The sequence below is a fragment of the Cervus elaphus genome, chromosome 26 (genome assembly GCF_910594005.1).
Source record: "Cervus elaphus chromosome 26, mCerEla1.1, whole genome shotgun sequence".
NCBI classification, from domain to species: Eukaryota; Metazoa; Chordata; class Mammalia; order Artiodactyla; family Cervidae; genus Cervus; species Cervus elaphus.
In genome coordinates this window covers 40,969,933-40,983,602 of record NC_057840.1, presented here as the reverse complement: position 1 = coordinate 40,983,602, position 13,670 = coordinate 40,969,933, and the positions used below count along the sequence as shown (strand labels likewise).

At 42.2% G+C, this 13,670-nt stretch overlaps 1 protein-coding gene across 5 annotated transcripts in view; it reads left to right on the top strand.

The window, feature by feature from the left end:
• SERAC1 (serine active site containing 1) overlaps nucleotides 1-13,670 on the top strand; it is a 55,198-nt gene that overhangs the window by 26,278 nt on the left and 15,250 nt on the right. For all 5 annotated transcript variants that reach the window (XM_043888180.1, XM_043888176.1, XM_043888179.1 and 2 more), the window contains 4 exons: nucleotides 657-778; nucleotides 1,846-1,974; nucleotides 9,428-9,541; nucleotides 11,368-11,530. In XM_043888180.1, the coding sequence (XP_043744115.1) occupies nucleotides 657-778; nucleotides 1,846-1,974; nucleotides 9,428-9,541; nucleotides 11,368-11,530 (528 nt within the window). The remainder of the gene's footprint in view (nucleotides 1-656; nucleotides 779-1,845; nucleotides 1,975-9,427; nucleotides 9,542-11,367; nucleotides 11,531-13,670) is intronic.

Here is a 13,670-nt window from a genome sequence, read left to right as displayed (position 1 = left end):
GGATCTAAATGCAATCTCAGGTTTTTGTTGATGTTGTTCAGTTGCTAAGTCACATGTGACTCTTTGCTACACTGGACTATAGCATGCCAGGCTCCTCTGTCCTTCACTGTCTCTTGGAGTTTGCTCAAACTCATGTTCATTAAATCAGTGATGCTATATAACCATCTCATCCTCTGCCACCCCCTTCTTTTGTCTTTAGTCTTTCCTAGCATCATGGTCTTTTCCAATGAGTTGGCTCTTTGCATCAGGTGGCCAAAGTATTACAGCTTCAACATCAGTCCTTCTAATGAATATTTAGGATTGAGTTCCTTTAGGGTTGACTGGTTTGATCTCCTTGCAGGGTTTTGAGTAGTGATCAAAATAGCTTTTGAATGCTGGAATTTCTTTTTTAAAGGAGAAGAAATTAAATTGGTTATGATCTATCAGGTTTCACATTTGAGGTTTATTTTTTCAAAAAGGTTAGTTAGACTGTGATATGTCTAGATATGTGTTGAGAATTAGATCAGTCATGGAAATGTTGGATATTTAGCTTATTGGTATTGTAAATGCAGCAAAATTTTGAATTACAAACTTACAGTTTAAAAATTATGTTCTTCATTTAATCTTTGAAACAACCATATTCTAAGTTGGGTGCTAACAGCATACTTCTGCAATAGATTACCAGTACAGGATAATTGCTCAAGCCTGTGATATGAGAACTCTTACTGGTTTGGCACGAAGCAAAGAGAGTGATCTTCGGTTTTTTCTCCGCCCTCCTCCTCTGCCGTCTTTAAAAGAAGTAAGTAAAAATAATCTACTGAGTGAAAAAAAGTTTAATATATCATCTTCACTTTGGGTGCAAAATAACCATTCAAAAAACAATTTTTTGGCTGCTTCTCACAGCAGGTTAGTTAGGGTGTAAACCTGAAATTGTAGGTTCCATTCCAAGGTTTCTTGATTCCTCAGGAGATGCTAGTTCTCCTAAATTATTTTCCTCTTTGTGGAGTTGGGAGTCTCTTTATACCAGAGGGTGGCTTCTTAGCATATCAGCATCCATCAGTTGGTCCTTTGTACTAAGATTGCTACAGATCAGTTTTTCTCAGTCTCAACACTACTGACATTTTGGGTCAAATAATTCTTTGTTGTTGGAAGCTGTTCTGTACACGGTGGCAGCTACTCCCTGGATGACAGTAGCAACCCCCAGTTGTAACAACCAAAAATGTCTCCAGATATTCCTAAATATTTCCTAGGGTGCAAAACAGCCCCTGGAGAACCACTGCATTTAGATACTAACGTATTACCATGTTTTTGCTCAGTCGCCAAGTCGTGTCCAACTCTCTGAGACCCCATGGACTGCAGCACTCCAGGCCTCCTTGTATTATTATACATGGATATTAATTGTTAACCACTAATAAAGATATTACAGCATGTTTCTTAAGTGCTTTTCCTAGGCTTTCCTAGAAAATGAAATCTGAAAACTTTGCCATGAGTTTTTGAAAAACAGAAAAAAACTATACTAGATATAAATTATTAGTGAAAATCAGAACAATAGGAACAAGTTGCGGATATTAAAAAGCCAGCTTTAATTAGAGAGAATGTAATAATTCATTTGAGTCAAGATGTGAAGTGGCCCATGAGCTGAAATCTTGAGCGATAAATTACAATAGGTCTTTCCGGCTGAGGTAGCAGACTTGAAAGTGTGGAATTCAGAATTAAACGATTGTTTTACCAGGGTGGGTGACCAGGTTCAAGACTAAAAGCAATGATTTACCTCTCCTGTTTTGTTTTGGCTTAGTTTCTTTGGGTGCTTTTCATTATACTCAATTGTTGAGTTTAATTATGAAGAATTTTTTCCCTTTATTTCAGGATTCTTCCACTGAAGAAGAGCTCAGACACTTGCTGGCTTCTTTACCTCAAACAGACCTGGACGAGTGTATCCAGTGTTTTACAGCTTTGGCTCTGAGTGAGAGCAGTCAAAGTCTTGCTGCTCAGAAGGTTAGCTCATTCATTCAGTCAGTAAATATCTTTGAGTGCCCACTTTCCTAAAATGTTGGCCAGGGGCCAGCATTTAGAGCTTTAGGGCAGTCATTTATCCAGGAACTGAATAAACTTACTCCTGATTCCTGGTTGTCTGCCACATACTGGGCTAGGTGTTTGGGCTAATGGGGAGACAGGTGATAAAGTTACAGAGAGTGTAAGAGAGATAGAGAGTGTGTGAGAGAGATCCAGGAGCCCATCACTCTTTGTAAGAGGCCATGTTCAGAAAGCTCTATAGGACATCCTCTGAAGTTGAATCTTGAAGAATGAATAGGTAGTAACTGACAAGGCTATTAAATATTACCTCTATGGTGATGCCTGGATTCAACTTCTCTAACCTGTGTTCTCACCTAAGCTCTAGGTTTAGATATTGCAGCCTCCTTCTTGATGTCTCTACATGGATGTTTAACAGGCATCCCAACTATACGTGCCGAACTCTCCCTCCCTCCGCAAAGCTCTTCCTCCCTTAGTCTCTTTCATTTCAGTAGAGGGCAGAGCATCCATGTAGTTGCTTAAGCTAAAGCCTAGGAATTCTTGATTCTTTTCTTCCATGTTCACCTGATCAGCGGTTACTGTAAGATGTTCCTTCACATATGACTTGAATTCACTTGTCTCACCATCTTCACTGTAGCCACTTACTCCTGGCCACTGGCATCTCTTTCTGATAGTGTCCTGTTCCTTCATCCTGGCTTCTGTTCTTCCCTTCATTTAAAAATAACTTTAATGTCTCTTTCAAAGTCTTTTTATTACTTCAGTTTATTGGGGTGTTTATTCCTATTTGTGGAGCCTCCCCCTTATGTTATATTGTGGATTAACACGCATTAATCGTTTTTACTGTGAGCTTATCTTTAGCTAGACTGATTGTTTTCTGTGGGAGTCCCAAGCACCTCAGATCCTAAATTTATTGCTACGGAGAAGTTTTTATGTTTGCTTCTTTTGGATACCCCAAGGGTTCACTATAATGGGACTAATTTTTTTTAATATATTAATTCCTTAGTTTGGAATTTCTAGAGCACATTTTTAGTGTGAATTCAGGTACATCTTTGGATGATATAGTCTTCGGATTGTGATTTCCCACTCAAAGCCCCAGCAGAGACAGGCTTCTTGCTCATGGGCTGGTGAGCAGAGTTTTTCTAGACTCTCTTACAGACAAGGAGGCAATCTTTGCAGGGTTCTCCCTTTAAGTAGAGATCTTGGATCTAGCTCCCAGAGAATGTGAGACTCAAACCACATCTTCTGTGATGATGTGAACCCTGAACAGTGTTACTATCCCATCCTCAGGGGCCTGCAGGCATTTTACCTCATCACTGGTGTGCTGACCACTTCTGCTAAATGTTTTCAGTTCTAGCACCCAGGGGTTTCGCTTTATTTCTTTTTTATTTTCTTTAGAGCTTGACTTTGTTTCAAAATAGCTTTTGCTGTATTTTATTAAGCATGTTTGTCATGGGAGGGGCTCACTATGTCAACTAAAGAAAAACACACAACCTAAAGTTGCAAGTTAAGTTTTATTTGGGGACCTTACTGAGGATTGTAGCTAAGGTATCTCCAAGGAACTGCTCCAAAGAGGTGAGGGAGCAGCCAGGATATATGAGTTTTTTGTTGGGAAAAATACCCTGTGGTTGAACATCAAAGATTATTGCTAATCACACACACGCAAAAACACATCTTGAGTTAATGATTTTAGTGCTTTTCTGTGTATGGGAAGATGCAAGAATCTGGGTTCATTGAAATTATTCATTAGATATGCATCTTCATCACCTCAGGCCAGTATCCTGAGCGCAGAATTTTCTCTGCATTGAGTTTCTCCTCCATCCTGAATTCCCCTCAGGGCGCACAGTGGGTAGAGCGTGCTGCAGTGGCTGATGGCTTGATGGTGGGTACCATTTTTTGTTTAGTGTAATGGCAGGTTACATTCTTTTTCCACACCTGGGAGCCAAGTTCACCATCTTGCTGTCTCTGGAAAGCTTCCTTATCATGTCTCCATCACCTCTATGAGCTGTAGACACTGCTTCAACCTCCAGCTTCTGTCTCCAGTTCTATGTCCTCAGCAGCTGCAGTGATTTAAAACAACAACAACAACAACACAAGTTCAATCAGGTCGCACTCCTGCTTGGAGCCCTCCAAATGGCTCCCTGTTGCACATTAAACCTGAGCCCCTCACTGTGATCCAGGCACGGACTGGCCTGGATGTGTGTACCGGTACCTGTGTACCGGTGTGGCTGCCCCTAGGAGTGGTGAGGAGATTGGCAGGAAGGCGCCACTGGGCACAGATGTAGAGTAAAGTTTGTCTGGTGGTGAAGAGTCTGAAAACTGAAGGAGACCACGGGGCTTAGGTGAGGAGGGCGGTGTTTGCACCATGGTCAGAGCTCTCAGAGTGCTCCCCGGGGAAGCTCCACTTCTTGGGAGTAAGGCTACCTTCAGACGAGACAAGCCATCCCTTCCGATGGAGGTGTCTCTGTTATCTCCCCGCAACCCTTACTCCTGCTGTTCTCGCCACGGCCTGTTGACCAGATGTAAACACCTGGCATAAAACCACCCAATACATAGCAGAGGGCTTCCTAGTGAATCACAGCAGCCTCCTCAACAGACTCCCGCTCCGCCCCGCCCAGGGTGGTCACTGGCTTCCACTGTTCCTCTGCTATCATCTCAGCAAGACTTCTGTCTTCATAAAATAACTCGTTACAACAGAAGAGACCCGAAGACCTAGAGAACGAACTTAACAGTTGTCATGGGGAAGGGACAGTTAGGGAGTCTGAGATGGTCGTGTACACACTGCTGTGTTTAAAATGGTCACCAACAAGAACCTACTGTACCACACAGGGAGCTCAGCTCTGTCACGTGGCAGTGTGGATGGGAGGTTGGGGGAGAGTGGACACAGGTGTGTGTATGGCCGAGTCCCTTCACTGTTCACCTGAAACTATCCCAATATTGTTTGTTGATCAGTTACACCCCAATACAAAATAAAAAGTTAAAAAGAATAGCTTTTACATCTCTAAGAGAAATCCAAACAAAGTATAGTCATGTTACTATAATAACTACATAGTTGACTCAGTGAAGAGAAAGCATTTTATCAGTGAAACAAATGCATTTGGTTTGCATTTGTTTTGCAATAAAAATGCAATTAAAACGTTATCAGTAAAACAAATCATAGTATTCTGTATTGTTTTACCAATTGAACTGCCAGCTAAAAATTTGCACTTGCCATCTGCCTCCACAAGGATTAAGTCACTGACCACTGTAGCCATTGTCAACATACCCCGAAGGGAGTTCAGGGTGGAGATCAGGAATGAGGTCCTCTGTGCTCTGGGAAAAGCCAGCAGAACAGGCCTTCAGATAGATATTTTTAGGAAAAGATTTTATGAGCCCAAGTTCTTGCATCTCCTCTGATCTAGAAAGGCACTGAAGTCATTAATGGTGTCATGCGCTCCTCACTTTGGCTTCTGCCATTGTGTGTGCTTGACTGTACACCCCCCTGTTATTAAAGCCATATGAAATACTGGCCTTCCTCTCTGCCTCTTTGGAGCAGTTCCTCAGAACTGTCTGAGACGCTGTCTTTTCAGGCTACAGTCCTCATTTTTCCCCAAATAAAGCTTCACTCAAAACTCTCACATTATTCATTTTTTTTCAGACAGTCGAATGTCTTTCCCTCATTTCTGTTTTTATGAGAAATTAGGGACATACCAGTAGCTATGACTTCTCTAGCCTACGTTTTACAATTTCTCCTTTGGGCCGTGTCTTGGAATCGCTCCAGTGAAGTGTAATCATTGTCTTCCTTTCGATGCTCAGAGCGTCACTGCCTGGCCACGGGAGCCTGTTCCTCGTCAACCTTTTTAATTCCATCTCCAAGGTGGCTGTGAGAGCACCTTTGTTTTCTGATGGTGAGAGGTCCCTGGCTCTTCTCGATTATTCCTGCCCCCCGCAGGGCATCCCACGGCCTCCATCTCCCAGGACTTCTCTCTCAACCTCTGTCCTCACTCCCCTGCAGGGCTCCTGCTACCTGGCCTGGAGTTGCTCAGTTTTCAGCACCAAAGATTCTCTTCTGCTCATGACTATTCAGTTAACATCCCTCTGCCTCCTCTAGTGTTCTGTCACCTCTACAGTGTCTGCTCACTTCGCTAAGTGCAGAGAGTGCGCGGTATAACACACTGTACCACTTCTTCGCTACCTGGACGTCGTGGCCTCAGCCAGCAGTTTAAAGGAGTAGCCTATCTTTAGTTATTTTCATATTGAAATCAGTAATTTTAGTTCTGAGATCCCATCTCATCAGACCAGTAAGCAGCTCCATTTCAGTTACTCCTACTCCCCTGTTTAGTCAGGCTCTGGTTTTTTTTTTTTTTTTTTTTTAATTTATTTATTTATTTTTTCAGTGGGTTTTGTCATACATTGACATGGATCAGCAATAGATTTACACATATTCCCCATCCCGATTCCCCCTCCCCCCGACTCTGGTTTCTTTTGTAAGGTGGGGGAAGTTGGGGGAAGGAGTGGGAGGTGCGCCCGTCTGGTTTTTAGTGATCTGACCAGTTAATGACAGACGTGTCCCGTGACAGTCCTCTAGTCCCCATCAGGTGGGGCGGTGCGACTTCGCTACAGCACTGCTCGCGTGCATAAGTCCCTCTGGGCTTTAGCAGACAGCCTGCAGTTATGATTCGGTTCAGAGCACGGCTTCTTAACCTCTGCACACCATGGATCCCTCTGGTAATTTGTTAAAGCCTATGAACTCATTTCTAGATGCTTAAAATACATAGGATTACATGGGAGACCGATTATATGGAAATACTGTTATCAAATTTACAAATTTATAAAATGTGTACTTTAATTTCAAACTTAAAGAATTGCAACAATAATATATTTCAGTAGACTTGTCAGTTATTCCTATTTTATCCCATTTGTTTTATCATTCCCCATTTACTTTCCATATATATATGTGAGTGTGTATATGTATGTATTTTCTTTAGTTTTGCTTGCACTGGGTCTTCGTCGCTGCACAGGCTTTCTCTAGTTGTGGTGAGCAGGGGCTCCTCTGTAGTTGCAATGCTCGGGCTTCTCATTGCAGTGGCTTCTCTTGATACAGGGCACAGGCTCTTGGCGCACAGGCTTCAGTAGTTGCCACACGCAAGCTCAGTAGTTGTGGTCCATGGGTCCAGTTGCTCTGAGGCATGTGGAATCTTCCTGGGCCAGGGGTTGAACCCATGTACCATGCACTGGCCGGTGAATTCTTATCCGCTGTACCACCAGGGAAGCCCTATAGGTATATTTTTTCTATGTCTGTTTTTACGCACATTTACAGTTTTCCACCCTGTGCCATTCGAGAGTTAGATGCAGGGTCAGTCAGTTCTGGGTCACCAGGGTAAGAATGTGCAGTTGGCATTCAAAGGAACCATGAGCATGATGCTTTTTTCAGGTAGCTGCAGCAAGTGACATGTGGTGAAGAATTAGACGCACCTTCTATTGTTTGCAGGGCTTCCCTGGTGGCTCAGACGGTAAAGCGTCTGCCGCAGTGCGGGAGACCCAGGTTCGATCGCTGGGTTGGGAAGATCCCCTGGAGAAGGAAATGGCCCACTCCAGTACTCTTGCCTGGAAAATTCCATGGATGGAGGAGCCTGGTAGGCTACAGTCCATGGGGTCACAAAGAGTTGGACATGACTGAGCAACTTCACTTTCTTTTCTTTCTTTTCTGTTGTTGGCAGAGGCACACAGACTCCTGCTGTTCCTGTGGCTTTTTGTCTTTGTAATTGAATACAATGAAAAGTTTCACTTAAGGGTTAGGAAAGTAAAGATAGAATTTTTTCCGCATCCAAGCTTGCATCCTCTCTCCCCTGAATTCTCTCTACCCCAGACCTTTAAGGATAGCCTGGCTTATAAACTCATGCTTTAGAATGAATGTCATTTATGCCCAGTGAGTTTGAACAAGTTGTAGAGCTCGAAAGTTGTAATTTTTTATGAAGAAACACTAGAGATTAGCTCTCACATGTATTAAAATGAAAGGACACACAATTAGACGCAGTATCAAAATGCCCCACCCCCCTGCTCCACCCACCCTGGCAATGAGTTGCCTTCCCTGCTTTTATTCTCTCAGTTCACTGGGAGAACTGGGTCGGTGAGCGGGAAAGCGCTTCTCAGCTTTACAGTCACCTACTCCCACAGCTAAAGCCTGGGAAATTTGCTGACTGTACTTCTGGAGGGAAGCCAGGCAGGAATGGTTCTTGGTCTTCTGCCATCCCACATGTTACCATCAAGATGGCTCCCCCTCTGATGTCAGGATCCAGGTTTCAGTCTTGTCTTGGTTTTTGTTACCGTTGGACACTCCAGTCAGTCACCTCATCTCCAGGTTCAGCCTCTGTTGGAGGACCTCAGAGCCCAAGGACGCAAACAGGATGCAGACTTTTGGACGGTGTAGACTGTGACTTCTTTTTGATCCAATGTGGTGAACTCCCGAGGGTCAAGAGAACAGTGGATGTGGTGCATTGAAGTGCTTTTTCCACCGTAAAGCTTTTGTGGTCTTGGTTTAAGGACAGTCCAGCAATGTTGGGTGCTGTTTCATATATTTTAGAGGCATTATATTTCTTTTCCTAAGAACTTTCTGCTTCTGATTGTTGCTCATTTTTCCATAGCCTTGTTGGTATTTTCTCACTGAGTTGTAGGAGATTATCGCATGTTAGCTATCTGCAGTAAGAATTGAAATTTTCCAAGTTTATTTTCGTGTTTTAATGTCTACTAGGACTAGTCCCCACTACTCCTCTCTTTCATAATTTTCCTAACTCTTCTGTTAATTCTTCCATATGAATTTGAATTTCAATTTAAGAAGGCTTAAAAGTTTTCTCTCTCTCTTTTCTTTTGGCTGTACTGCACAGCTTGCAGGATCTTAGCTCCCCAACCAGGGCTTAAACCCCGGCCCTGGCAGTGAAAGCACTGAGCCCTAACTGCTGGACTGCCAGGGAATTCACCCCCCACCCCTCTTTTTAATTAAAAGCTCTTTGATCAGTTATTATTGTCTGTATTTTAACTTTTTCTAGTAACGCCTTTTCTATTATTCTGATTGATAGATTTTAGGTAGACCCTACTGGCATAATCTGACACCAGAACATTATTTGTTCAGCTCTGGCTTTTCTTACTGGGTGAAGATTTATGTGTTAGTCTCTGTACGTTCAGATAAGAGGACACAGAGGAAAGAAATGAGAAGTCTCAAAGACTGCTGTCTTCTAAGAATAATCCCACATGTTTTCTAGTCTAGCAACAGTTTGCATAATGAAAGTTCCCTGTAAGTCTCCAAAATATTTTGAGTCCTACATATTAGTTCTTTCTAATTACTATATATAGTACAGAGGTTGTTTTTGTTTTTGCTTTTTTTGTGAAACAAAAAATATTAGGCCCCTTTTTTCACTAAGAATTTTAATCATCTCATTGTCAGGGTGGTTTATGGTGTTTCGGAGGAAATGGACTTCCTTATGCGGAAAGTTTTGGAGAAGTTCCTTCAGCTACAGTGGAAATGTTCTGTTTGGAAGCTTTAGTAAAGCATTCTGAGGTAATTTACATTTTAAAAATACGGTCACATTTTATGATCACACTGAAAAAATTATACATGTTGATTCATTCAAAGGAAGTAATTCTAATTTTTTATAAAAGAAAAAAGTTTTTTGCTTGTTTTTCTGCTTTTTTCTCAATTGTTAGCATCGATAGTCATGATTTAGCACCAGTACATGAATTTCATCTTTGCTAAGTATTTCTAAAAATAGATTTAATCTTAACTGCACATAAAGCAACTTATTGTTTAAATATAGCATTTACCTTTGAGTTATGCTGTCTTCCATTACCTTTCTCAGATAGTTTTTGCAAGTAATATTATCAATAATATTAAAATTTACAGATATTATTACTTAACTGGAGTTAATTTTCAGTCGAAATATGTGCCAGAGATGTAAGATAGGAAAAAAGTAAATGCTTGGCAAAAGTATCTACTTGACCATAGCCTTGAATTTTAACCATAGCATGTATATGTCAATGATTTTAAAAACCTTTTTTTGCATTATGACAACATATCTATCATGATCATGGTTTGATTTTATAAAGAAAAAAGGAACAAACTGTGGTGCTCAAGCATTAGTGCATAAAACTCATCCAAGAAGCATGTTTAAAATGCACATTCCTACTCACCTCTGGCAGTTTGAATGGAGTCGATGTGAGGTGGGGTCCAGGAGTTCGCATTTGTAACAGGCACCCCTGGTGAGGCTGATGCAGGCAGGGCATCCCACATCATGACAATCGGTTCTAAATGCTCCAGCTTAATTGGGAACCGTTAGACATGGCGCAAAAGTGCAGTGCTCTCTGGTCATCTCAGCTCCCACTGGTGGAATCAGGAATTGAGCACCAAACAGAATCAGTGTGGTAACACACTCAAAAGGGAATGTGGGAGGATAAGCTCGACTTTTTTGTGACTTATGACCGGTGTCTGAAACAACAGGTGCATCTGCAGTAGTACGTCCAGTGCATGGGACGTAACAGTTTCCAGAAACTTCTCAACATATGACATATCTCAGTTGATCTATGTCCCAAAGGCATACTTTTAAATGCATTTAAAATGTGGTGAAATTTAATAAGAATTTAGAGAGGGAAAGTCATTGCATCTACAGGACATGGTGTCACCTAAGTGATAAAACTAAGTGCTAGGATAAAGAGCGAGACCACCCTGGGGATTGTGGCAGGCTGTCATGGGTCAGTTCTTACCTTAATCCATAGATTTCCTTTGGCTTTCTTTGATCTCTTTTCTCCATTAAAAATGTGCATCCCCTTTTCTTTCTAATTTTTACCTGATCTTTCTCTTTTAAAAAAATGTCCAACTCTTAAGTTTGAGGCAAGAACCCCTCTCCCCACCCCGACCCCAGCTGTGGCTTGTGTGGGGGTCGCAGGTGTTGCTTCTCTGTGTCTGGGAGTTCATGGCGGCAGAAGCAGCGTCTGCCGCTTACCCAGGGGTTATTTTCTGGCGTCAGGTGGCAGGTTTCTCAAGGGGAGAAGACCCTTTAATGGAGTTTGAAACCAATCAAAGTATCCATATATATGGAAACAGTTCTGAAATAATGACATCATGGTTCCATCCAACCAAGAGCTAAACAGAATGACTTTTAAGAATAAAAACGTCACAAGTCCTAGTGGCCTTCATTTTTCAGTGCTTTTTAAAGCACTTCCCACAACACATGGGGATTGGCCGATTTATTGAGCTGGGCTGAGAGTTTGGGGGTCTCCCTGGGTCTCTTCCTTGAGCAGGAGCCACCTGGCTGCCCACCAGCATGCTCTGTCATCTGGTTAGTGAACTTGTGCAACATAAAGTGAGCTTTCATTAATTTATTGTGCTAGATACCCACACATTGTGATAAAATTGAAGCAAATGGAGGCTTGCAACTACTGCAGAGGCTGTACCAACTTCACAAGGACTGTCCTAAAGTACAGAGAAATATAATGCGTATCCTTGGAAATATGGCTTTGAATGAACATCTTCATTCTACTATAGTTCGCTCAGGTAACAACTTTATGTACTGAGTATTTGGAATCCAGCCCTCTGTTCTCCCACCTCTACCCCTCCGTTGTGGTACGCTAATTTCTCAACAGACATAAGGCTTTGCTTAGGGTTAGTTTCGGGTCCTTAGAGCATGTCATTTCAGTAGGGGCAAAGACTTGCTTGAGACATGTGGATAATCCACACCTAAGCTAATCAGTGTGTGGACAGTCACAGGAGAGCAGTTTCGGCCATGACGACCATCTTTGATATGACCTGGGTAACCAAGAGACATAGGAAGACTAAAGAGAGGTGATATCCCCGCCTTGTAACTAATAAACCACCTGTGGGGAGATGCTGTGGATAACATTTCCCGCCTGCTCTAATCTCTGTCATGATGCCTGCACGATGGTGGTTTTCCAGCTGCAGCATCCCTGCCTCGTTCACGGTTCAGCATTTGGCATTCTGCTGTAAGCAAGAGCCCTTCCTTCTCTGCCTCCTGCCTTCCTTCCTTCTCCCTCCCTCCCTCCCTCCCTATCAGTATGGGTACATGGATTCCTAATTTTGGATGGTTTACCACTTAACCACGGTACTTTGTCATTTGACGCCAGACTGTCCCAGCTTTGGTCAGTGGAGCCCAGCCAGCTGGCTCCTGTGTTCTCTGATGTACCCACTTCATTTTGGGAGGCATTCCTTACGCGCTGGTGTAACACCGTGTTCCAGGCTCATTTCTTCAGAGAATCCCGTTTTCGTTTAATGGAGGCTGGTTGTTAAGAGACCAGGGTTGGGTGCTAGCTCGATGTGCTTATTGCTCCTGGGGTGTCTTTGCTCTTTCGGTGGAAAAAGCAGGGTGATATATACAAATAAATGTGTACATACACATGTGCACATATGCATGCATGTGTTCAACAATGTTTAGTAGAGATGATGAATTTATATTATATTTTTTCTTGTATCTCTCTCCGTTTCTTTTAAAATGTATGTTTAAGAGTGTCTTGATAAGCAGAAGTTTTTAACTTACTGAATGAAGTCTGATTCAGGGATCACAGATTTTCCTATAAAGAACCACTCACTGTATTGATTTTATTTGTTCCTCTTTTTTTTTTTTCTTTTAAGGTGGGAACTTAGATCAGTGATTTTAACCTTTTTTCTTGTTTCAGTTATCTATTGATGTGTATCAAACCACCCCAAACTCACTGGTTAAAACAGCAGTCATATATTTTGTGCATGAATCTGAAATTCAAGCAAGATTCAGTAGGGAGGGCCTTTATGGGCTCTGTGCTTCATCAGCTGGGCAGCTCAACCATGGGATGGAGGTTACACTTTGAAGATTGCTCACTCACACGACTTGTAAATTGGTACAGGCTCTCAGCTGGGAGCTTAGCCAGGGCTAGGGGCATTAGCTTCCTTCAACACCAACCTTGGGCTTCCTTAAAGCATGGTGGCTGGATTCCAAGGGTAAATTTTCCGAGAAAGAGCCAGGTATAATAAGCTCTTTTGCCTTTTACGAAAAAATCAAGCACTGGAAGTAATTTTTGCCAAATTTATTGATTAAAAGCTAGTCACTAAGGCTAATTCATATTTGAGGGGAGGGGATTTAAAAGGGTTTTAGACCCATCCCCTCTTGATGAGAACAGTGTCAAAAGAATTTGAAAACATGTTTTAAAATCGTTACAGTTATCTTCTAATATAGATATTTAGAGCTATAAATGTTCTCCAACCTGCTTTAGCTGCATCCCTCAAATTTTGTATGTGTTTTCATCATTATTCAGTTTGAAATATTTTCTAATTCCCCTTATGATTTCTTCTTTGTCTCGTGGGTTACTTAAAAGTGGGTTGGAATAATTTACAAAGATTAATGGCTTCAAATGGCAACCCACTCCAGTGTTCTTGCCTGGAGAATCCCAGGGACGGGGGAGCCTGGTGGGCTGCCATCTATGGGGTTGCACAGAGTCGGACACGACTGAAGCAACTTAGCAGCAGCAGCAGCAACCATATGTCTCTGATTTCTAGTTTAATATTCCAGGCATTCAAAGAACATACCCTGGAGGATTTTAGTCTTTGGTAATTTGACAGTTGTGTGATGGCCTGTTTTATGGTCTATCTTGGTGAATGATCTATTTGTGCTTGAAATGAATGAATGTTCTGTACTTGGGTGAAGTGT